The sequence below is a fragment of the Alosa sapidissima genome, chromosome 3 (assembly GCF_018492685.1).
Source record: "Alosa sapidissima isolate fAloSap1 chromosome 3, fAloSap1.pri, whole genome shotgun sequence".
Classification (NCBI taxonomy): Eukaryota; Metazoa; Chordata; class Actinopteri; order Clupeiformes; family Clupeidae; genus Alosa; species Alosa sapidissima.
The window spans coordinates 8,391,240-8,416,932 of record NC_055959.1 but is presented as its reverse complement, the minus strand read 5'-3'; the positions used below and the strand labels follow the sequence as shown (position 1 = coordinate 8,416,932).

The window sequence follows — 25,693 nt, the reverse complement described above, 5'->3', positions numbered from 1 at the left end:
GAATAAAAAAATAATTTATTCATTCTTCCCAAGATGTAACTGCCATTGACATGTAAGACATACAGTAAATACCTAGCAAGATACAGTAAATTTCATTGAACTACAACTTGTCATTTTTCATCGAAATAGACCTACAGTAAACACCTTTTGTACTGTTTTCTCCACCAAATAGGCAATACAGTACTTTGTCTAAATGTGCATTAGATCCATACTTGCAAATAGTAACACAGAACAGACATCTCTTATGTATAATGAATGATTGCTGATTGAAGAATTGTGCAAAGGAGTTTCACACAGGTGTATCAGAGACTCAGACTTATGCAAGGAATCTATACCACCTGTGAAAAGATGTTTTCCTTTTGTTTAGCATGGGAAAACCAATAGAGTTTGGGGCTTTTGAATGACACCTGTGTTAACTGTTTTGCAAAAGGGTGTGAGAAATGTGTGAACCCAATGAAAATGTGTGAACACATTCGCAAGAGATGACTTCTGCTGTGCAAAGAAAGTAGTCATGAAGACCAAGTGGGTTCTAGTTTACTTAAGCAGGTAAAAGCAAAAAACTGTAATAAGAATAAAATAAATAAATAAAGTAAAATAAAATGCAGTATATGATAGTATATTTGTGTGTGTGTGTGTGCATATGTATATATATGTGTGCTCGTGTGTGTGTGTGTGTGTGTGTGTGTGTTTGTCTGTAAAGATCACTCATTGTCCCTCAGGTTGTGGCATGTTGATACATATTGGGCAGCAAGATATGCCCTACATCCTTCTCCTAATAGTATCTTTAATTTTTATAGGTCATTAAGTTCATTATAATTAGGAATTTTTAAATGTAATTTACTGAAGAAAAGCCGTCTTGATTGAAGGATGTGCATTGTAAAAGGAAGTGCATCTTTGTCTCGACCTCACCTGTCGTGCAGTGACCACATCCTCTGTTCTTTTGGTTGCCATGATTTTTTGTCTTCCTTTTTCAATTTCCAATTTGTGGTCACCAAATATTTGGTTAAGGTCAGTCTCTGTTTTCTATCTCTGACAATAGTGAGATATTCTGCTGATTTATATTCTCAATTTAGGGCCAGATAACATTCTAATCTACTTTGATTTTTAGTTTATTCTTTCCAATGTTCTAAATAGGCTTATATACATTGCTTCATAATGTGGTTTACTCTGATTGTTTTTTTGGAAAACAAGTGTTGTTGTGAGACTGGTGTGTTTGAGGGCTTTAGAATGAAGAATGTTTTGTGGGATTTAAGGTGATTAAAAAAATGAACATTACAATCATTACATTTCTTTTGTTTAGGTTTATCTCTAGGGCCCAGGTCTTACAGTATTTTTCAACTATCTCTAGTTGCAGTTGTATACCTTCTTCAGTAGCAGGCAGTCTGTCTCTCTCTCTCTCTCTCACACACACACACACACCACTCTTTGCTGAGGAAGGCCATGCTCCACCGGATGAGGGGGTCAGGGTGGACCCATGTGGGCTGTTGCCTCACAGCCACTGTGGCCCTGGTGCTGATGCCTCTCTCCCAGTAACCAGAGCCTCTACTCCCCAATACAGGCTCATCCACCCTGCTTCTCTTCCTCTCTCTCTTCTCCTCATCCCTCTCTCCTCTGCCTGGGTCTCCTAATCTCTCTCTCCACTTCTTTCTGCCTGGGTCTCTTCATCCCTCTCTTCTCTGGTTGCCTCTTCTCTGTCCATCTCTATATTTTCCATCTCTCTCTCACCCTCTCTCTCTCTCTCTCATTTCATTAAATCACTCATTCACTCTCTGGCTACCTTTCATCTCACTTTGCTTGGCCGAGTGTTGCAGCAGCGTAACGGCAAATGGTGATTAATTGCCCTGTATGGCCATGAAGGGGTCATTTGAATAAGTTATTGGATGTAACGAATGGGACAGCACTGAGAGGTCCGGCTGAATGCAGATGAGTCGTCCACTCCCCCTTTCTCCGCGCCAGCTCTCTACATCCTCACAGGCTCTGGGCAGCACAGAAAAAAGGTGTGTGTGTGTGGGAGTGGGTGTGTGTGTGGGTGGGGGTGGGGGCTGCAGAACTATGCAGTAAAACCCAGGGTAGGAACTAAACAACTAACCTGAATGTACTCATATAGGAATATGAGTATGAAATATATTCACATAGAAAATTGAGGTGTGACCCATTGTAATGCAAAGTCAAGTTCAGGGCAAACAGGTTTGTCCTCTTGATGGATTATTCGGATGACAAAACCTGGTCTGCTGCTAGAGGATCTGGCCAGGGGATGGGGTCTCTGTCGAGTTGAAGGATCGATGATAGGTACTCAAGGGCTCAATGGGGACTACATGTCCTAAATCACAAAGGACACATCAGGAGCTCACACTGTAGGGTACTTCAGTAGAGGGCATGGCCACGAGTGCACATCAAGTGCACTTTTACATTTCAACTTCCAGACTGTGTTCAGTGCAGACCTCACAGGTTCTGCTGGAGTGGGGCGAGACAGAGAGGGTGCGATCGAGAGAGAGAGTGAGAGACAGAGAGAGAGACAGAGGGGGGGAGGGAGAGAGACAGAAAGAGAGAGAGAGAGAGAGAGAGAGAGTGTGAGAGAGAGAGAGAGACAGAGGGGGGGAGGGAGAGAGACAGAAAGAGAGCGAGAGAGAGAGGCACCAGGGACATGTTGTTGAGTTTGGCCCAGGCGTTGGTGTGACTTAGAGAGGATGAGATGAAACCTCTCCCTCCTATCTCTCTGCTCTCTCTCTCCTCCCATTCTTCTCCTCTCCTCTCTCTCTTTCTCCTCTCCTCTCTCTAAACTGCTCTCCTCTCCCATCTTCCTCTCCTTTCCTCTCGTGTGGTCACCATGGTGGAGGGATCCATCAGGAGCAATTTGCCTCACAAAGGTCAGCACAGCCAGGGGGGTTGAGAGCGGCATCACAGGGGGAGGTGGAGGTGGAGGAGGAAGAGGAAGAGGAAGAGGAGGACACCGGGACAGAAGTGAGTCACCGCCTGTGGATCCGCGCATCCTCCCACTGGGGGGGCCATGGTACACGGTGTACATTCGGGGCACACACACACACACACACACACACACACATACACTCACATACACACGCACACACACGTACACACTCAGAAGTGCGCTTCATAGCATTATATCCTTAAGGTAGGGTACATGCGGTGTGCAAAGCGAGCGCTAAAAATAAATGCCCTTGAGAGCGCAGTTCAGTGCATGGTGAAGGTATATTTTGCGAGAATAAGGATGGAAGTAACTGCCTCTAGTTGGCTGTAACGGTGACCATGCCACCGTAGATAACGACAAAGCCCAACAACAGTCCTGCTGCTGTGAGGTCTATCCGTATAGACAGGTAACCCTGAAACACTAGGCAACTGCAACAGTTAACCCAGGATGACAGACTTAAAGGTATACTATGCAGTTTCAGGTATTTTAGGCGACTGTAGAGCTCCCCCTGGAGTCGCAATATATTTCTATTTTACTTTGCTGTTGTAAATAGCCTACTTCTCGTTGCTTGTTCCCCCTGTACACAATGAAAATGCGTTTGTTGTGTAGGCGAAGGATTAACAACTTCTACTGACAAGGTAATGTTTCACGATTGCCCCGAGATGTCTTCGGGTCGACTAATCTTGAAGTTGCATGGCTGGTTCTCTCGTTAGCGACTCGTTACAGCTGTATGCTGTATGGCTTTGCTAGGTGAACAATTCCTCCTATTACAAGTTCGTTTACCATCAAATTAGCTTTGTAAAGGTTATATTAAAGTGAAAATCGTATAGTATACCTTTAAGAATGGATCACAAATATGTCTATCCTAGTACATTGCATTCCAGCCAGTGCTGTTGAGATGATACGCTCCATGACGTATGCTAAATGACCACTGAGTGGCCTCTGTGACTACTCTTACAGGAGTCTGTGTGTCATTCCTGTGCTCTGAATGTGGATCTCTACATCACAGAAAAAGAACGAGAGAGAGAAAGCAAGAAAGGGAGGGAGAGTAAGATGGAGAGAAGCTGATGAAAGAGCAGCCCAGGCAGCCTACTGTCATCAGTCATAATCCTGAATCAGTTCCTTCGCGCGCTCTCTCTCTCTCTCTTTCTCTCTCTCTCTCTCTCTCTCTCTCTTTCTCTCTCTCTCTCTCTCTCTCTCTCTCTCTCTCTCTCTCTCTCTCTCTCTCTCTTTCTGTCTCTTTCTCAAATTCCCTCACTCCCAGGAAGTGCCCTTCCCCAGCCCCTGTAAGCTGTGTGGGAAACGCTGTCACCATCTTACAAGGGGAAGAGCGAGGGGGTAAAAGGCAGCCCCGGCACGCTGAATCTGTCACTGCTTGAACGGGGAGCTTCTCGCGCCACAAAGAAAATGTTAATTATTAATTTCTCCCGCTTGTTTAAATGTGCTCCAAGAGAGGGGTGATGGGTGGGGGTGGGCTGGGGGTAGAACTAGCGAGCGAGAGAAAACACTTTCTGTTGGCTTGAAGATAAAAGCTGTATTTCAGTGATGTTTTACAAAGAGCTGACAAGCTAGTTCCATTAAGAGAGCGGGCAGGTTGGGGAGGTGGGCAGTGTGTTGCTGGTGTGTGTGTGTGTCTGTGTGTGTGTGTGTGTGTGGGGGGGGGGGGGGGGGGGGGGGTGCTGCCCTGCTTCCTGGGACCTGCGCTGCGCTCTTCCCTATTGCCCCCCACTAACACCACCACCTCCTTAGCAACAGCAGAGGGATGGTCTGGAGCATTGCCCCTGTTCCTCACCTCTGTCTGTGTATGGGAAAGTGTGTGTGTGTGTCTGTGTGTGTCTGTGTGTGTGTATGTGTGTGTGTGTGTGTGTGTGTGTGTGTGTGTGTGTGTGTGTTAAGGATGCAACGGTACAGTGTGCCCACAGTTTGGTATTATTTTACATTATGTTTTTTAGAATTGGTTGAAAACTTTTGTTGGAAGGCAGCTGCTAGAGAATGTTGTGTTTTAGCTGAGCTAAAGACGAGCTAGCTTTGGCTGCTGCTCTGCCTGTAAGAGATATAGCCGGGTGATGATAACGTAAGTGAGATGTCATGGATGTGTTACCTCCGAGTAGCCAACAGTTGCAAAGCAGTGTTTGCACATTGTGCTTTGTTTGTTAACGGTCTTCTTGCCTTCGTCATCGTACTCAACGCTGAACCCAAAATGTTGCCACACCGCAGATTTATAAAATGACGGTGCTTCTTCAAATTTCCGTTTCTCTGTGTCGCTTTCACTCGCCATCGTCACGTTGCAACAGAGAGGGCAAATGGTTTTAGCTTCCCCTCTTCTCAAGCAGGAGCAGATATTTGCATGGAGAGCGCTGATAGGGTCCGGGGAAAGCCTGGTGTTTCAGAACCAGGCTTTGACAATGAAGAGTGAATGACCAGCATACCGCGGTCCCACAGTTCACCTAGGCGTGCCGTACCGTTCCGGGAATTACCGTATGATACGATAATATACCGTATACCATTGCATCCCTAGTGTGTGTGTGTGTGTGTGGGGGGGGGGTATGTATGTGTGTGTATGTGTGTGTGTGCTTGAGTAAGTGTGTATGTATGTCACAATCCTACATACATGTTTATGAACATTCCTGAATACAGAAGAGTTTGGATGTGTTGGATAGGCATGTATGTTTATTTGTGTGTGTGTGTGTGTGTGTGTGTATGTGTGTGTGTGTGTATGTGTGTGTGTGTGAGTGTGTGTGTGTGTGTATGTGTGTGTGTGTGTGTGAGTGTGTGTGTGTGTGTGTGTGTGTGTGTGTGTGTGTGTGTGTGTGTGTGAGTGTGTGTGTGAGTGAGGGAACACATTGCTCAGACAGCGGAAGGGAGGAATAAAGCAGAGTGCAGAGGCCCCTTCAGCCAGGCGGGAGCGGCTGGTTTCCAGGGAAACGTGTGTGTGAGTGTGTATGTGTATGTGTGAGTGATGAGAGTGTAAGAGACAGGCTGTGCTCAGACTCAAACACACACACACACACAAACACACACAAACACACATTCACACAGAAAAGTCCCTCCTCCTCGCCTCCTGCTTTGCCGTCTCATCTCGCCCCCTCCCTCCACGCTCCTCCCCCCTCCTTTTCCCCTCCTTCACTATCTCTCTACCTTCTCCTCTTCCACTGGCTCGCTCAGACACATTCTCTATCTTCCCCTCTCCCTCTCTCTCTCACTGAGTCACTGTATCTCTCTGTCACTCCAGCCACCCCTCCTTACGTGGACACACACACACACACACACACACACACACACCTCCCCTCCTCTTCCTCCTCCAACTCCCAGGCGATCATTTATCCTGAGTGCAGCCAACAGATCTGGTGAGATGCACCCGCGCTGGAGCACACTCTGCATTAATCTCACACCTCTCCATGTGGGCCGTCAACCTGTGGCGCCCTGGCCAAAATGCCACCAGTGTCTTACACACACACACAAACACACACACACACACACACACACACACACACACATACACACACACAGACACACGCACACACACATCCATTCACTGCACATATACACATACACATGCACACACACTCACTCGTACAAATAGACACACACACAAACACACACACACACACACTCAAGCATACACACAGTTCTGCCCTCACATACATTCACATCACATATGTAAACACAAAATCAGACATCCATAAGAGCAAAAACTCACCTCACACACAACACACTTTCCTCCCCCAGTGACATGAATATAAACAGTATGACCAGACACATGATTAGAATTAAATGGGTGAGCTCAGACAGGTATGTTCACAGGCGAATGAGAAAATGTGCCCTGTTTCAATCCCCAACAATGAGCCCAGTCTACTGAATCCGGCAGGCAGGCAGGCTGGCAGCACAGTGCAAATCCTCTGCTTTCAGACAGCAGCTAATCAAACACGGGCTGTAACAGTCTCGGCTGGGGCTCTCCAAGCTCGGTCTCATTCTCGCACACTCCCTCTCTCTCTCCCTCTTTCTCTCCTCCCTCCCTCCCTCCCTCTGTCTCTCTCCCGCTCGCTTTCACTCTTTCTCTCTCTCTCTCTCTCTCAGACTCCTCGTGTTTGGGATTCACGCAGAGAGAGATAGAGTCATTTCCATACTGGCACACAGTGGCGGGCTTGATGAACTCCCCCTGGTGCAGTTAACAGACTGAGCTGTGAGATGTGACAGCTGACTGGGGCACGGGGGCAAAAGTCACCTGACATCTCCCCAGACCCGGGGAAGGACAGTCCGCCATCAGTCCAGCTCACCTCCCAAGCCAACCCAATTCAACCCACACTGCCCAGGCCTCTCTCTCTCTCTGGCCAAAGCTGTCAGGCCCTTTAGTCGTGATGGTGAGCACATGTTGCGGTTAGCGAAACAGGCCTTTTCTCAAGTGTGTTGGGGTTGGCTATAGTTGCGCCTTCAGCTATAGGATAGTCAGCACATATGTTTTATGAAAGAGACAGTGCTTCATGCCAGCTTCAGTATGTTATGCAGAAATTGCCACAGATAGCTTGTCTTCATGTATTCTCTCCCTCTCCCTCCATCTCTGTGTTTTGAACCACACAAACTATCTCACTAACTCGTTTCATTAGGTTCTGCTTTGCGCATCCACAAATTCCATCGCATCCCCCTGATGCTCAGCACATCACGTTCATGCTCAGTGAGGAACGTGTGAATGATACTAATTCCGTGGTGCTCTTGAGGGAAAGTCACAGTCATTACGATTGCCCACACTGAGCTGGAGCTGGAGAGACATTAGAGTGGACGACGCACGCGTGTGAACGGGCATTATCTTACAGTAGCCTCTTTTCACGAGGTACTGAGGGACGGCGTCCATCGGTGAGCCACATGATCTAACATCCCTGAGCTGAGCGAAAGGGACGAGGCTGGTCTAGTCACTGATGATTCGACGGGCCTTGGATAAATTGAGGCAGAGATCCTCATTTATCCAATTTAAACGCATTGGCGAAAAAAGCTTGTTAGCACTGAAGGCTAACTCAAGTCCCCTACGGCGTTTTTTTTTTGTGTGTGTTGTATTTGCAAGTGTGACTTGAGGAGCTGTGACGTGACATGCCGTGCAGCGTTTTGGGGAGTGTGCCGTATCTGCCATACAGCAGCGCTGCGTCTGTTGTGCTATCTGTGACACAGCATCTGCAGAGGCTCGCCTCAAAATGCATCTCTCTGCCACTTTCACATTTGAACTGATTTACTGACGAGAAATGAGAAAAAGAGAATGACTTTGCAGATAGATATTGTGTTGGCCTGTAACACACATGTGCATACAACATACATACATCACATTAATGTTCGATGAGGATTCAATTAAAAATGATATCCCTTCCCTTCTGCAATATATCACATCTCTGATACTGGATGAATATCCCATAAGGGGAAAATACGGAGAGCCTTGTCAAAATGATGACACACTGCAACTTCATACATATAAATGAATCTATCAGTGGGGATTTGTGTGATATAGTTGGGTGACCATCCACTGAACTGCAGTTGTCCCAATTAGGCCAATGCGGATCTTTACATCAATCTAAATTTATGGGGGCCTATCATCCTTTCCAGGGGAGAAGATTGAACTGAGATTATAGGAACAATAACTCACACCCTAGACTCATAATTCATTCCTCTGTCATGGTCAATTCTCCGATAGACCAGCAGAGGAGAGGGCAAAGCACCAGCCATACATTTCTTTGAATGTCTACAGATCATTAGAAAGTACATATGGGAGCAATCTATTTGCTAAGGTATATAGTGTAAGCTGACACCCTCTGCAGTCTTGTCGTGACCTGACACAGACGCTGTTATGGCAGCTATGTTCAAGCTTGACCTGTCTCACCTCAGGCATTATAACAGTATGCCACACCTAAAAGGAAGACCCTTCTCTCTCTCTGTCAGCAGGGCCTGCTTAGGAAAGCCACATTGCGGACAGGCTGAGAATTAGGATTTTTGAGCCAGTGTACCGCTAAGACTGTGCCCCTGTGTGAGGTCCTGTGAGAGGTGTCGGTGGTAGACAGAGCTCTACTGCTGGGTACTGGGTAACTGCCATATGCCTATCGGAAAGCACGCCAGGTAAACATCTTGTGAAAATTGCTGGATGCTGACTGTTGACATATAAGGCAAAGGCTCGAGTGCGCTAAGTGGATTAAGATGGAGCAGCAATGTGAATTGATAGTCTTTGTGAATGGCCAACCACTCTTTTTTTGTTGTTGCTTTTGTTTCATATATTAAGTTCACTTGTTTTGCTGTTGCTAGTTTAAAAAGCTGTGTTCATTGGTGAATACTGATGAAGTGAACATAGAGGGTTCTATCTGAGCGAGCTCAGCATCAGTAAGAGCATCAGGCTGTGTGTGTGTGTGTGTGTGTGTGTGCTCACATTAACTGACTGGGTGAACATGTTTACAGGGAACCTTTTAAAAGCACGTAAAGCTGTGTTTTGTTTCACAGAGAAGCCTGTCCCCCCTTATAACGCTCTGCAGGGAAAATAACGTGTGACGCTAGCAGCTAAAACCATTCATCTTAAGGCACTGAGTGCACAGGCACATCAGCAGTCGGTGAGCAGAACACCAGCATGCATTTGTACTTCAGGAAAACACCTTAAATAGTATGTGGCTGCCAACACGTGTGTTCAGGTGCTGACAGTCGTCTGGGCAGGAAATGATTGAGCATCAGCGGGGACGGCAACTAACCAACTGCCATGCAATTTTATGTCTGACTTCAGTGTCCAACAATTACCAAGACCACCCCCACCTACCTTCAAGACAGCAGGTTCTCCACAGCCCCGAGTGGGTCATCACTTCTTCATTCTTCTTGCTGGTGTCGTTGTCGTTGGCTGATTTGACCCTGCACACCCCTCTTGAATACAGCCAGTAGTCCGTTCCCACCGCGATTGTCATCAGACTGAACGCGGCGAAAGCCCCCACAGTGGTGATTAGCATTTGAACTCCTCGGTCACACATCATCATTTTGCTTCATTTCAGGAAGAGAAAACGATACGAAGGTACGAAGAGTAATTCAGTGGGGAGAGACGTCCTGGTTTGCTGACGCTTTACACCAAACGACTTCAAAAACACATACCATAATTTCGGAGATGTGAAGGCTTTCTCCCCTGTCGCTGTTGCAGCCTCTCAACTTCTGATATCAGCAGTAAGGGAACTCTAAACGACCGTGTATCAGTTTGCGCCCAAAGCAAGTGTCTTCATATGTTAGACTGGAAGGAAGACGTTTAGAAAAACGTAAAATGCAGATTTACAAAACACATTTCCCACTGTCCACCATACGGTTTGTACCAGAATCACGTTAATTTTGAGAGGGAACCATTGAGGCGGCAAAGAGAAGCATGGATATCATAAACAAATCGACTTTTCTGCGAAAATAATGGCAAGCTACGCCATTATTTTTAATTTATAAACAAAATAATTCGGTAGACATTATTTTCCAAGGTTCCTATACATATAGAGACAAGTATGAAAAGAGCGTCAATAAGAAAACGTTCCTTCTGTTAATCCAGTAAATGCTTATCTTCCGCTGTTAGTCCATCCGTTGTTCTTCAATTATTTTTTTGTGTATTGAAAATCCGATTTTGTGACCAGCGTGTTCACTTGCAGACATTGCCGTCCAATTTTCCCCTTAAGACCCAACGCGTTTGAAAATATGGTATTACTGGAAGCAGCATTTTTAAAGGCACCTTTTAAGGAGTGCTCGTTTAAACTCACATAATCCGAACACTTGTAATTTCTCTGCTGGAGACGACAGCGTTAGTGTCAGTGCCGATGCTGGCTCCAGCAAATGTGTTTTAGGAATGACAGCTCCCACGTTCCTTCCGAATCAGCGGCTCTAAAACAACGCCCACAGAGGCACCGGAGGGAGAGTTGAGCGTTGAAAATGTAGCGCGCTGGCTTCTGTCCGTGGTGCTGAATGGACGGAGCTGCTCGTAATCTCCGAATTTCTCCCTGGCGCTCGCTGCACAGCGCCCCTGGCTCAACCAATGTGCTACTTAGGCCTTCATATGCAAAGATATTGGCAAGTGATGCATGAAGAATGGACCCCGGAGAACAGAAACGTACTTAAAGAGCCACGAACATTTTAATGATTTCTTCATCCGCGAAGACTCCCACATATAAATTGTTCGGTGGAGTTGTTTTTAAAAATATATTGGTGTAGACTAGAGCAATAGCCTACTTGTAGCCTACTGATGAACACAAATAGCAGAGAGTGGTTGTTAATAGCGTCCTTTAACAGGGTCCATTTTATATATTAATTCCAGCTCTTCACGGATCAAAAAACAACATGATGGTATTGGGTGTAGCCTAGCCAAATATTCTGGCGCATCGCAAGAAGCTTTACGAGCACCATTTCAAGTGACTGATAAAAAGTAGCCTATGAGCTCATTTAAAACTTGAATAGACAACACATGATCTGCAATAAGCAGATACTGTAAGACATACAGGCCAACCTTCATTTAGGCCACTCCTTCGCCACTGGAACCAAGGTTCATTTTCTTGACGCTGATATTCAACGTTCTGCCAAAGTAATGCGTTTAGCAGCGTTGTCCTTTTGCCTTGGCATGCTCATTATTGGCTTGCAGTGTTGAACATTCTTTGTACATTCACACCACGGATCTTATCGGGTAAATTTAACAATACTGAAAATCAAATATGTATTTTAATGTAGCCTACTCTGTTAGCAATTTCTGTGAAATCAAAATCGATGTCTAATAACCTAATGCAAAAAGCAATGTGTTTTGAAATCATTTATAAATATATCTTTTTGGTATTGTGACTTACCTAAAGTAAATATAATGGACAATTCATGATACAATTGTTTATTATTACAGTGGAACTGAAACAGTGACAGTCATCAATTGTAGCATGTTTGAAATGGCTGTGGTAATTCTAAGTTAAACTAACTTGATCTCATAATATGATCCTACAGGGGCTTGTTGGAAACATCTCACGACTGAAGTAAAAAGTCGACACAGGCCTGCTGTTAATGTCTTCCCAGGTAAATGTGTAACCAACTGGGGTAACCAACTGAAAATGTCTTCCCAGGTAAAAAGGGTAACCAACTGAAGACAAGGCTTGTCCTTATACATGTTTAGCTTGCGGACAAAGTGTTTTGACCATCTGATAGGCCATGAGTTTTATAGTGAATATTGTGGAAAGGCAGGCGTGCATTTTATTCAAATACAGTTCTTCCCAAGCACTCCTTGACCTGCGGTTGACCCTCTCAAGGTTTTAACATGTATTCCTCAATTGCAAAATATATGAAGGGATTAATTATGCATGTGTGACCCCCACTGCACCACCCCCATTGTCCTGAGCTTGGGGGAACGTCTTTTTCAGAGTTTGTGTCCCATTTACCACTGTGTGTGTGTGTGTGTGTGTGTGTGTGTGTGTGTGTTTGTGTGAGTTAGGCCCTGCAGTGCAGCTGTGAACTGTGTTAACTATTCCATGAATAATGCCGTCTTAATCACATCATAGTTTTAAAACGAAACTGTAATATCTTATAAATTACATTTTTTATGTGACCAGGACTTAAACCTTTTCTGTTCTAAAGCCATTAAAACCTAAGCGATTGGGGGGGTTGTTTCACTGTAATGAACTCAAAACAAAGACTGAAAGACTGAAATAATGAGTGGGACAAGGTGAACAATAACGGTAATGAAACAACATCTGTTTGGGCTAGGATCTGAACTAAGCCTGCTGAGAACTTTGGGATATAAACTATGCAAATCATCTGGATAGACATGGCATACTAAGTATTAGGTCGATGAATCATCCGCGGAGCTAATCTGTAGGGAGAAGAGACATGGAAGGTCTGCTTGACTGACAGTTGAAACTGCATGTACAGTAGCAGTGCGAATGCTGACCGTCGCTTGGTGACGGCCATTCCTGGGCGTTCTTCTACTTTATAGAACGCAGAACACAGCACAGAACGTGGCCACTGGGGTGCTTCTGGTGGCCTGTCAGAACCGCCCATTGTGCCAACTCTGCACTCCGAGTGGGCGTGTGAAAGAAAGACAGCACTGCCAGACTCGGAAACAAAGGCCAGCAATATAGCTTTGATCTCTCTGACTAATCAAGCCTCCCCACGTGATTGAGTGGGAAGTAGTTCTACATATGGTATAAAAATGATAATTCTCTGTGTTTCCCCCCTATAGCCTTTATATGAGCTGACATATCGTTGTTGGTTTTTTTTCCCCTAACAGTCACAGTCGCTCTGTGAGGGATTGATTTTTTCGCTGTAGATGGTGACAGAATGGAGGAAGAATAGACTTGCCATGAAGGAGACTTTTCCCTTGGAGGTCAGAGAAGCCACAGGGCCAATAGAGTTTTAATAGAGCTCAGAGCTCTCAGCTGGCATGATACATTATATATGGAACTTCACTCTCTCTCTCTCTTTCTCTCTTTCTTCTATACGCTTATCAATAGCCTACATGTATGGAAGGTGCACTTTAGAAATATGACAGAATATTCAGGTACCAATAAAACCCCAAGAAACCACTTAGTTGGAGCTTTGCCTGGAATATCTTAAAAATTCCTAAATGCACTCTTTGTATTTTGCATACTAACAAGGCCCTATATCTTACATGAGGCTTTGTAGTAGAACAGCTCTGTTCACAAGTAACCTTTCCTTTACGATCAGCACATTGATCTTACTTGTCCATAGTCTTCAAAAAAAATTGTCAAAGGTTGTGAAATCTTGAAACATCTGTGAAACATTACACCAGGTCACTTATACTAGCTTCCAGTGGTACCTGTGTGACTGCATCAGATTTTAGAGGTGTATATTCAAGGAGGGTAAGTATAAACCAACGTATAAATCAAACCCATTGAACACACTGAATAGGAAGACAGTTTGAGAAGGAGGACAGTTGGAGTCTGGAGGATAACAAGTTGACTATCACTATCCTCATACATCTCAGTCAGCCTAAAGGCCTTTACACATTAAAAACTGAAACTGTACGCAATACATTTGTGTTCTCTCGCAATGCATTTTGCGTTCCCTTGCAATGTCAAAAGCAAGATTCTAAAAATAAATTCCCACCTCTAAAAAGATAATTCCCACCATGGTCCTTCAGGGGCTTCGTAGAAAATATGACCAAAAAAATATTATAATGTGAATGGATGAAGCCTTGTTGTCCATGCCATCTGCATTCACGGCTCTGGATGAATGTCTTGCAACTTGATTAGAAATGATCCTCCTATGACATTTTCTCTTGCCTTGATTGTTGGAGCCAATCAGAATCCTTTTCTTCATTAATCTGCACAGTCCTCTCTGCAGAAGTCGTTCACCCTCTCTTTTTAAAGGGGCATTTCATTTACAGTCATTAACATTCTCCTCTCAGTCCCTTCTTATGGGATCATGAAACAAAAACCGCTAAATGCATTTTAATTTGTTATGCCATAACTAAATGCCTTTGAATCTCCATGTTGCTAGTGTCAGCATGCATATTAAATCTGGGCAAAATCAGAAGGTACTGTCAGACGATGTGACGAGGGGTCCCAGTGTGACCAAGTGTCCACCGTTTAAAATACAACTCTCCAGACGGCCCAAGGACGCCAAGGTGTTCTGCTCGATCGGGACAGGTGGCTAAAGCACCTGGTTGTACCGTCTCCCTTGTTACCGATTCACCTCACATCCAAGTCTGCATCCGAATGTGTGCCACTGTGTTTTACCGTGAAATAAATAACAGGAACAGCGAAGGGAAAGCCGTGTGTCCACTTATTACCTTATCTCATGCGTTAAAACAGGATAATAACCCAGTTTTGGGGCACCTGATCCTGGCCACCAATCTGTTGTCCACCTATATTCTTACACACACACACACACACATACACATGCACACACACACACATACGCACACACACACACACACACACACACATACACACACACAAACAGGCATACACACAAACAGTCAAACAGACAGAATGTGAATGAGAGGGAAAGGAATTAAAAATAAATAAATGCATGAGCAGATAGCCAGGGAGGGCAGGGGAGGAGGCAGCAGCAGCACCCTCTCATCATAAAGTCTGCGTTGGAGAGGCAGCCCTTGCTGACTGTCTTATCTTATTGAAAGGCTCATTAGCATAGAAATGACTTGGGGCAGAGGCGGGGAGCCAGAGCACAGGTAAGAACTCCTTAGCTCTCCTCGCATTAGAGGGGGAGAGAGAGAGAGGGAGAGAGAGAGTAGGGGGGCATAAAGCAGTTGAGAAACTCTGTAAGTCTCTTCACATTAGCTTGGAGGGAGACATGAGGAGAAGGGGACGGCAGAGAAGAGCAGAGGAGAGAGATGACAGGAACAACAACTAAAAAAAAATAAAGAATGAGAGAGAAGTGGGGGGGGGGAGAAAAAAAGGACATGGTTGATGGGGCTGGGCTAAAGAAGAGAATGCTTCTTATCTTTTGGAAAACACAGCATTTTTTTTTTGTCTTGTCATCCAAGCAACATCATTGATTTGGATTGACTTAACAATTGGGCACACATCAGACAATAGAGAACACAACACAATAACAGACATCACTGGCTCACTGTAACACAACCAAAAAGAGCCAAGCAGCACAGCACAGCACAGCACAGTACAGGATTCAGTACAGGACAGCACAGCACAGTACAGGATTCAGTACAGGACAGTAAAGCACAGCTCATGATACAGTACAGAGCTGCACAACACCTCAGGACAATATAACACAAGAAGCACAAAGCAGGGACAGCAGAGAACAATCAGACAACGACGCACCACAACAACGCAACATACTGTAAAACATCAGTGCAATATACTGTGCAACACGGCATAGCACTGTACAGCACACAAACAGGAAAGCCAAAACCATACAACAAAACTCAACACAGAGAGCACAATAAAACATAACACTGTGCAGCATATCACATCTCTGTCAACAACACCCACCACCCATCCACACACTCACTCACACACACACACACACACAAACACCCCCCCCCCCCCAAAAAAAAAAAAAATGCAGTGCAACACAGAAAAGAGAGTGTAACAAATCAGAGTAGCTAAGGCTAGGTGTGCCTCCTCAGCACCCCACCTCTCACCCCTACCCCCACTACAGGTCTCGGGATCCCTCATCCCCTTGTGACCGGACTCTCTGGCCTTCAGCGACAAGCAGCCATGGTCAGCAGAGAGCCTTAGTGAGCAAGAGAGAGAGAGAGGCGTCAGATAAGAAGTCTCCCCTAGCTGGACACTCGCATCAGCAGAAAACAGGAACCCCCTGCTTTGAAGATTCCCACAGAGAGAGTTCCGTAACGCTTTCCAATTAGGGCCCAAAATGGACTCGCTAATGAACATAAACAAAACCTGCTTAGGAGCGCATTGCTTTTAGCCTATAAGCTATATTAGCTATACTGTAATAATTAATAAGGAGCGAGACGCAAAATGGCTTTGTATTTATCTTTGTAATTATTTTCCTTAGGGGAGAACTTTTTCCCTGGGAGAAGGTGTCTGCGTTAGACTGAGACACTGCAGATGACAAGTAAAGGTAGACCTACTGATTCCAGAGCAAAGGAGACAGTTTAATGGCAATGTTATCTCACGATACAGGAAACATGAAGATAAGATGTAAATGAATGCAATGACAATTTTTCTGTCATCACAATTTATTGTAATACCCTATCATTTTTGTGGGCCATTTTCCAAATAAACGTTCCTGGATTGCCTGATGGTTGATTACATGCAGTCATGTCATTTCAGCGATTCTAGGGGTCGAAGAAGAGCACCCTCGCCTTGAAAAATCCATCTTTACTTCAACCGACGAAGACGTAAACAAAACAAAACAAATTGCATTCAAGTGGGACCATTTGCATTTGAATATACGTGATGAGAAAAAAAATAAGCTGCCGGTCAGGCGCTCTCACTCATCATGGCAAACAGTCCCAGGATCCTCTGCGCTGCGGTCGGTGAGGCGCTCTCTCCCGCTCCGAAACCGCAGACGTCAGCAGACGTCACGCTCTGAGAGGGCCATCACTTAGATGATGAGCACTGACCCCCGCAGGGGGGCGAGCACACATGCTCACGCATGTGCCGGGACTTCCGCACCAATATCTATCCTTGTCACCGTGGCGATGGATGTTTTCTCGACAGCCAGTGTGGTGAAGTGGATCGTACACCTCAGGCAAACGGGGGTGGGGGGTTATGAGCTGATTGTAACATCATAAGAGAGAAGGTGTGCTCCCCAGACACCCTTCAACACACACACACACACACACACACACACCCTTCTCCACCCACATCTCACTCCACCCCACCCTACCACCTCCGAACCATCCCACGTCATCTCACTCCACGTCCCTCTCCTGCCTGGTATCAATTTAGTCCGTTTGCATCTGCACAAACTATATAATCAGTGCAATCATTGCCGAAGATTAAGCAATGCTTTTGCGGAATGACTTTATAATTACTCCGAGCAGCAGCTAATGTAATTGAACTGGAATAGGTTGGTGTTGGTGGTGCCTGCAGAGGTTGTGAATGGTTGTGGGTGGGTGGGTGGGGAATAGTGGTTGGGGGAGTGCTTGATGATGAGGTCCACTGGAGTCCAGTGAGGAGTGACAGAGCAGCCTGAATAAACTGCTCTATGTGAGGAACCCTGTGTAAGCTTAGAGAATGTGGGCATAAGGTGTGTATGTGTGTGTGTGTGTGGTGGGGGGGTGACAGTGGGGTGATTAATGTGTCGGGTTCACTCCACCCCAGCTGGGCAAGTGCCCCCTTTTCAGGCCTCTGCCCGTCAGCTCCCCGAGATGGAGATGGATGGGCACGCCAAGGGCAGGGCATTCCAGGAGTCCAGGCCATTCACCAGGACATCATTACCCACTCCCCAGGGGAGCACAGCACACTACTGACCTCTCTACACCCTTAATTACAGGCCCACACAGAATACACACACACACACACACACACACAATGCAAACACATAAAGTAAGTCACCTGAGGCTCTATAATTGGTCATGAGCCCTAACCACACACACACACAATATATTTATATGTTATAACATTCTCCAGAGCACCACATTCAAGTTCATGTTTAATTACACAAAAATGCATACACATACAGTATCTATGAGGTGTGGCTAATGATACTAATAGCTTTGTCGTTTTATAGCTACATCTCATACATACATACATATGCACATATATTCTTTTTTTATTTATTTATTTTAAGTATATTTTTTGGGTTTTTTGCCTTTATTCCGACAGAACAGTGAAGATAGACAGGAAGTGAGTGGGAGAGAGAGAGATGGGGTGGGATCCCCGTGGGCACTTGGACCCGTACATGGTACGGGCGCTGTAGCCTATTTATACATAAAAATTACAGCTCCCCACATAGACACAGAAAGAGTAGAGAGAGGTGCTTTTACTTGGTGGTCAAATATACATCTCTTTGACTTGAGTTTTAGAGCCACACTTTTACATGCATACATACATGCAAACATACATACTTATATACATACAAACACACACACATACATACACACATACATAGACACCTACATACACATACTTACACACACATATACATACATACATACATACATACATACATACATACATACATACTGTACATACATGCATGTATATATACATACATACACAAATACATATAGCTCCCCTCACAGACACAGACTGAGAGAGAGATGTTTTACTTGGTGGCCAAATATACATCTCCTTGTCCTTGTAAGTCACTGAGCATGATGCCCCTGGCAGTGCCTTATCAAACGCAGGCGTGCACCCGCAACAGAAGAGGAAGACAATCCAAATGCAGAGCAGAGAAAGTGAACCCCCGAAGGAGAGCTGTGCCGCGCCGTCACCGCGCCTGCCTCCCCATGCTCCCCTGAGACCACAACCCTGGGAGAGCAAAGGGCCCGTGGGGGAAAGAAAGCTCAGCTCTGTTGCACACAGATAGAGGTTACCAAAGAGAGCCAAAGAGATAGCGGAGGGATGGGATGGGGAAGAAGGGGGGGCATTTTGTTGCTCACAGATGAAGGAGAAAGACAGACAAGAGGAAGAAATAGAGAGAGAGGGATAAGAGAGTGAGAGGGTGTGGTAGGGAGAGAGAGAGAGAGAGGCTGATAGGCTGATATGTAAGAGTAGGAGGCTGATATGAAAGGGCAGTCTGAAGCAAGATGCCAACAAATGAGGAGGGTGATAGTGACTGACAGGCAGACAGAAGCAACGCCGGCGCTAAGCTGACTGACTGACTGACTCCTGAACAGCTTTGGCTGACTCCAGGACAGCTCCAGCATAAGGCTAGCTGACTTACCCTAGCTGACTAGCTGAACAGCTGGCGCAAGGCTAGTTAACTCCAGAGCAGCTCTAACGCTACGCTAGCCGACTTTGGATAGACAATGGCCCAGATGGGGCATCTCTGCGTATAAGGGGGTGGGGGATAGTAGGATACTTATGTAATGGAGCGGACATTCACAGATCTATGGCAGTGCCCCCCAACCCCTGCGTCTGAATGTGGGGTGCATAAAAAGGCAAAATGGGCAGTGAAATGGAGATCGGCACATTTATGCCACCCTGGAGAGAGACTCAGTGGCAGTCTTTTTGCCCACGCACAAACAGATTGTATCTGGGATTTTTACAGCAGTACTCCAACATAACCAGCATTTGTCAAATAAGAAAAAAAAAGAAACTTTTATGAACAGTGAGTGCAATTTAAAGCTGTGGCTATTTCGCTGAAGGCTCCCGAATGCTCCCCACCCGCCACAAACAGCTGCCATTTATCAATTTGTCTTGAGAGATGTGCGGGGGGGGGGGGGGGGGGGGGGCTAGCAGGGCCAGAGAGGTCAACACAAATGTACACTCACCACGCTGCTCCATGTCGAGTGGGTCCGTCGGGTGAGGTCGGAGTGAGAGATGACAGCACAGCTCTGGACCGTAACGTGAGAAAGCAAACAATCCATCAGTCACATGTTTGACATTTTCCATATTGATTAACAGAACAAGGCTTCATATGAACACTAGTTGTGGAGGAGAGGAGAGACTCACTGCCCATCGTCCCAGCTCAACACTGCAAATATCCTTGGGAGAGGAGAGGAAGGGAGCCTGATTATACAGGAGAACTCCACATAGGCAGAGGTGTCTTCAAATTTGGTGAGCACTTACAAACCATAATAAAAATGGTTGTATTATACCTGGCCTACCTTGCATGTTTAGGGGTATTATATAATTTTAGTATTGAATCATGCACTGTATGTAGGCCCTTAAACAATGAACAAATTCATCATGCTTTCAGCCTCCTAGCTTTTAGGCTTTCTGGCCGATGTTGTTGTAGTTTCGAGTCTAGTGAAGGACTAGTGTATGCTTGTCCATACTAGTGTTGTCACGATACCAAAATTAATGTTTCGATACCGATACCAAGTCAAGAATTGCGATTTCGATACTTCTTCGATACTTTTTAAAAAATGTATTTGATTTGGGGGCCCCACCACCTTGACATCATCATCAGTAATATTGAATATACTGTAGTGTGATCATTCACACCAGTGGCCATCCCAGATTCTGCTTGACTCTCTCCACACAAACACACATGGAAAAGGATGGCTTATGTCATAGATAGATAGATAGATAGATCGATAGATACTTTATTGATCCTCAATGGGAAATTCAAGGGTCTCAGTAGCATACAGACATAACACACAACATGCACTTACAACAGAAATGGTAAACATTAGTATAGTATAAACATATAACTAAACTCCACTGTACAATAAAGACAGTAGAAGATAAGATAAGAAACTAACAAAACTAAATACTAAATACACTATATAAGTTAAATTAAGAAAGTCCAATGTGCTTGAGGGTGATCAAGCATAAGACGCTTATAGTGACAGGGCCAGGACTGGTGAGGTGCTAAAGGGAGTGAGTGTCATGGTGAAGGTCTAAAGGTCATATTTCATATATTCTGCATAATTACTAGTAAATATATTTAGCAATTTGAAAACTATTCTAAAACTATAACTATTTTTAAACTATTACACTTAGGCATAACTTTAATGTGGTGTGTAGGTCTAATTGAGTGCACATTGGTGATGTGTGTGTAATTGAGTGCCTGTCACTTTAAGAGATAGCCTACGTGAGAGTAATTGACCTTGTCTCAAGGTTTTTAGTCTAGTGAATAAAAGTTGCACATAGCGCATAAGAATATGTGGATGCAATTAATTATGTTTTGTATGTCATTAGATAAAATAAATGTTCAAATGTACAAGTCGAAGAAAATCTTTCTGGGATCATAGAAGAGATAAGTGTCCTGCAATGTTCATTAATGATTTTAGCGAGCAATAATTGTCAAACGTGACCTGAGCTAGCGGGATAGTTAGCAAGGATCTCTCTTCAGATGTAAAAGTTTGCCATGGTTGCTTAGCCTATTTCTAAATGACATTAAACCCAAATAGTAGGCCCATAGACTGTATGAGTAGGCCTAAATGACCAAAATCCCACAGCCTAGGTAGGTTAGCAACACAAACTTGTGAGATCCAAGTGAGCAAATCAACTTGATATTAGCCTATTATGATGTGTTACCATAGCATCACTTGAACTAGCAGCCGTGTCTCCATGTCTCGCTGTTTAACACGACAGCTGCGCTTACGTGTGTGTGAGGAGAAAAGACGCACAGCCACAGGTTAGGGGAGGAGGCGCTAGAAGCATGCCTTGTGCACACACATGTTACTTCAAAAGAACACGGTCATTCTCAAAAGTATCGATAGCCTACTAATAAAATTAGGCATCGTGACATTTTTAATTTCAGGGTATTGCGATACTTTTGTAGTATCGGTGCACCGTGCAACACTAGTCCATACAGTACTTACACAACCTTACAATACTTACATTAGTGTACTGTAGAGTGGAATAGAGTTGAGTGTTATTTTAAGTATATTAAAGTATATTATTGCCTTTATTATGACAGTGAAGAAACTGACAGGAAGTGAGTGGGAGAGAGAGATGGGGTGGGATCGGAAAATGTCCCGGGTCGGACTCGACTCGAACCCGGGTCCCCGTGGGCATTTGGGCCTGTATGTGGCACAGGCTCTGTAGCCAGTTGTGCCACAGAAGTGAGGTTTAGGTGGTGAGTGTGTCGGTTGGTAGTCAGCGCTGTGAGGTGAATAAACCTTATTCCTCATTCCTTCGCTCACACCTCACATGACAGACGCTGACACCCCTTTATTATGCAGCTGTTGTTCAAGAGAGGTGTGACAATTTCCTACATGTTTCAGTCAGGCTTTTTCCAGACGACTCTGGGCCGGTGGGGGCCTACTCTGGTGTGGACTCAGGCCTGGCTCAGGTGTGGAGAGGAGCTCTTACTGGCTCACCTGCCTCCTGACACCCTGTTGTGAGCGCTGTTGAGAGAGTGTTTACTGCTATCAGAGTGCCGACTTCCATACATGATCATATACTGGTGAAATGGGATGGTCTACTTTTTTCAGAACATGCAAGACGCATTGGCAGGCATAGTTTTCACAAAAAACACACATTATGTTTTGGACAGAAAGATTCTTTTCTAAATCATGTAGTACTACAACCTTTTTATATATATACAGTATTGTGTGTGTGTGTGTGCACGGGGTTGCAGTATGATTGAACAGGGGTCATGTTGCATAATGGTTGCTCGGAAGTAAACATTTATTAACTGAATTTCCTTTCTTTTCATGAGAGTGTATTAGTAAAACACACAGACACAAAAGATAACGCAAAACAAAACTTGTTTACATGACTAATGAAGGATTGCCCTGGGCTAATATTTTGGCAGCGAGCAAGGAATAATAAAGACATAAACAGAATGAGAGGACACACAGGGTAGAAAAACATGACATTACTTTTAAAATCACTCTTAGTCACCAAGGTCTGATGTAATGGTTATTAAATGTCCTATTATCATGAGTGATGGTAGCATAGTGGTTAAGGAGCTGGGCTAGTGTGCAGTAGGCTGAAAGTTGTGGGTTCAATTCCACCGTTGTGCCCTTGAGCAAGGCACATAACCCCAAGTTGCTCCGGGGACAATGTAATCCTTGTAATATAGTTGACATATGTAAGTCACTTTGGACAACAGTGTCTGCTAAATGAATACATGTAAATGTCAGAAAACAACAGAAGCAAAAAACAGAATTCTGCACATTGATTGCTGTTGCTTTTGATTCTTCCTTTCAACATATCATGGAATTCTGATTCATTGATAAATCGCTGTTAGAGTTGTTAAACCATGTTTTTCAAACCAACAAGTAGCTATTATCATCATAAAATAATAAAAAAGGTGAGAAAGTTGACCAACATCCATCAGGTTTGCGCCTTTAAGGAGACGGTGGCGTGTGGAATGAGAAGAGGCTTCCTGGACCTTGAGGGGTGCTTACTGTCGGGGTGGCCTCCTCCTTGAACCCCAGCGGAGGCTGGGCACAGTCAAGCTGCTGATTCTGGGCTTTACTGAGTTCTTCTGCCTCCATGAAATAACGTATCTGCTGACCACACGTCTGACTGTGTGTTTATGTATGTATGACCCCTCTCATTCTCAGGTATAGTGATGACTGTACTGTGCGCTGGTAGCTCTGTGCACCAGTGGTAATAACTCTGCGGGCCGCATCTGTCCCCCCAACATCTCCGCGTGTGTTTTCATTAAAACAGGAGATTGCTTTTTAAATTGTTTTGCTTCCAGAAGACAGGGCGCCACTGCACTTACCACAATTAAAGAAAAAGAAAAAAGATGGCATCCACACATGTGGATGTGCACACACATCTGTCTGTGTGTGTGTGTGTGTGTGTGTGTGTGTTGAATCACATTATAATGCCTTTCTCTTGAACCTTTCTGTATAAAATCCACCAAATGAAATAAAGAACGCAGGCCAGAGGCTTTGTCAGTTTCTTTTTTCGTTGTGTTCCATCATGGACTGAATCTGTCTCTGTGCAGGACCACTGTCTGCTCCCACGGTGTTGTTTTTGCATGCAGGTTTGATCTAATTGTTTTGCTGATAATTAGGATCTTCTTGAAAAAAAAAGAGAAAGTGCGGACAAATAGTGCAAGAGGAGAAAGAACACTAATTGAAGGAAGAACAAAACAGATTTAAATCAATAGAGACTTCCTGACTGTGTGTGAGAGAGAGAGAGAGACTGACAGCAGACAGAGTGAAGGAACAAACACACACCAATCACTCCTAAAGCTTTAATCACAGCCACTGATAAGAGCTAGGAATGTGTTGGTGTTTACGTGCATGTTCATGTGCTAGTAAGGTATCTATAGAAAGTCAGCGTGGCGTCACTGGATGGTCCACCTCTCTAACACTCCCCATGGTCCGTCACGCAAACTCACCCACGTCCACTCACGAGCCCTCGGCCACTCTGGCTGTCTGGAAGACAGCACCACAAGGGTGAACTGCAACGTTGGTCACACGCCATTGAAAGAGAACATCATGTAGCCTCATTGCATTAGCCGCTCATGATGAGAGAGCGCGTCGCAGTAATTACATTACCAGAGTGAATGTAATGGATGTGTTAGACGTGGCGACATTAGCAGCTTGGCATGCGCGTGCTGGAGAGGGTAACGGTATGAGTAACTGGTTTGGATAGATGGCCTTCACTGCATTAGCACAATGGCGAGGGTGCCGTAGGAATCCATCTCTGGCTTCGGAAGCTAAAAGGAGACCTAAGTGTGTGTGTCTCTGTGTGTGTGTGTCTGTGTCTGCGCGCTGATGTAAGAGAATAGATTGTGTGTATGTGTGATATGTTTGAGCGTGTGTGTGTACGTGTGTGAGTGATATGTTTGTGCGTGTGTGTGTACTGTGTGTGTGTGTGTGTGTGTGGGGGGGGGGGGGGGGGTATCATTTTGTTTGCTCAGTGTCCTTATCCACAATCATCATTATTTATGTCCTTTTTTAGTGCTGAGAGCAGGGGGGAGATGCATTCACTCTGTCCCTTTGTCATGGGAGATCATTTTAATTGCCTGTTTTTGACAGCAGTGAAGCAGGGTGAGGGGTGTGTGTGTGGTGTGGTGTGTGTGTGTGTGGGGGGGGGGGGGTGACATGAATGCAGGGGGGTTTAAAAAAAAGAGAGAGAGAGAGAGAGAGAAAGAGAGTCACAAGGCTGCAATCAGACACAATGCCTTTGAGGTACATAATGAGCCTCTGTCAAAAGCAAATAATTTTCGCTGGCCTGTCACAATAAAAGCCTGTGACAAAATGCACTGTCAGCATCAGAGCCTCAGAGAATACACCAAGATGGCTTCTGTTCTTAGACGTGGTGGGATAGTCTCCCTCAACCATGTTTTCTTTCTTCTCTCTCTCTCTCTCTCTCTCTCTGTCTCTCTCTACATCAGACACATTCTCACACACAACATGACGTTTAGCCCTTTTCTGCCTCCCTCTGCTCATCTTTGTCCCAGAGAGTGTCCTCCATCCTAAGAGTGCCCAGGAGATGCAGCAGAAGATGAAGCTCATCCTCTTCATCACAGGAGAGAGGGAAGGAGAAGGGGAAAGAGAGATGGAGAGAGATGCTGAGAGATGGAAAGAGGAGGAGAGACAGAGGGAGAGAGATATGGAAAGAGAGAAATGAAAAAGAGGTTCATGTCATGTTGGGTAGAGGTTGTAGGAGTGGATGCCGTGTGTGTGTGTGTGTGTGTGTGTGTGTGTGTGTGTGTGTGTGTGTGTGTGTGAGAGCACTATGCGTGGCTGCTACTGCTACAGCTGCCACTGCAGGAGAATCGTTTGCTTCCTTACTTGCCGTGGGGCGTGAGAAG

The 25,693-nt window shown here is 45.0% G+C and overlaps 1 protein-coding gene across 2 annotated transcripts in view; it reads right to left on the bottom strand.

Moving 5' to 3' along the window:
* Positions 1-23,442, bottom strand: part of LOC121706131 (voltage-dependent calcium channel gamma-3 subunit-like) — a 52,480-nt gene extending 29,038 nt beyond the window's left edge. The window contains exons 1-2 of one of the 2 annotated variants that reach the window (XM_042087617.1): positions 23,432-23,442; positions 9,702-10,046 (exon numbers count right to left, since the gene is read on the bottom strand). In XM_042087617.1, the coding sequence (XP_041943551.1) occupies positions 9,702-9,912 (211 nt within the window). In that variant the 5' untranslated portion in view covers positions 9,913-10,046; positions 23,432-23,442. Of the gene's footprint in view, positions 1-9,701; positions 10,915-23,431 lie in introns of those variants that run through there. The other variant, XM_042087616.1, reaches the window with a different exon arrangement.
* Positions 23,443-25,693: the final 2,251 nt, after the last annotated feature.